Here is a 715-nt window from a genome sequence, read left to right on the forward strand (position 1 = left end):
GTTGCAAGCTTCGAGGAAAATCGAGGGAATTCTCATCGGTTTCTGTACACTTCTACCCGAATTTGTATGTAAACATCTATAATTAGTGAGGAAACTTCTGGACTAGGCTGAGGAATACGATCATTCATTACAGCACTGCCCCAACTCTATAAATTGTCTCTCTAAAATGCTCTTTTCTGCTCGCTAGGCTTCGCAGGATTCGCCTTGCTAGCCAAGCTGTGGAAACTTGTCTCTAGCCCTCTCTGAGAAGTTTCTAATAAGGTTGATCGCAAATTGCGACTCGCAATTCTTCCGTGGTGATAGTTTGTTGGTATTAGTCCGAGTCGCTGAAGTAATGTCCTCTTCTACTGAGGAGCTTTTCTCCAAAATTGGTGTTCGCGTTCCCTATACGTTGTTGCCAGCTGACGAAGTGGACAAGACTAAATGGGCTGTCATTGCTTGTGATCAGTGAGCAGTGAACTACTGGGGAAAGTGTTTCCTTTTCTTATAAGGAGTCTTCACAGGTACACTAGCGAGCCCGACTATTGGGACCGTGTGGAAAAGTTTGTCGGAAGTGAGCCCAGCACTTTAAGGTTGATGTTCCCCGAGGTCTATCTTGATAAGGGACGGGACGAGGAGGTGAGTTGCTGTGTTTGACGCTTTCATAATCTTCGCTGTGCGTAGATTCTCAGAGCATCTCTGACCACATGGCGAAGTACACTGCGGAAGGTATACT

At 45.9% G+C, this 715-nt stretch overlaps 1 protein-coding gene across 1 annotated transcript; it reads left to right on the plus strand.

Annotated features, from left to right (window-relative positions):
* Window positions 1-334: 334 nt before the first annotated feature.
* Window positions 335-636, plus strand: Pmar_PMAR021875 (hypothetical protein; the record flags this gene model as incomplete). Its single annotated transcript, XM_002771384.1, has 2 exons — window positions 335-447; window positions 504-636. The coding sequence occupies 2 exons, from the start codon at window positions 335-337 to the stop codon at window positions 634-636; spliced, it is 246 nt and encodes an 81-aa protein (XP_002771430.1).
* Between the last annotated feature and the right edge of the window lie 79 nt (window positions 637-715).

Source organism: Perkinsus marinus (genome assembly GCF_000006405.1).
Source record: "Perkinsus marinus ATCC 50983 genomic scaffold scf_1104296962952, whole genome shotgun sequence".
Taxonomy (NCBI): Eukaryota; Perkinsozoa; order Perkinsida; family Perkinsidae; genus Perkinsus; species Perkinsus marinus.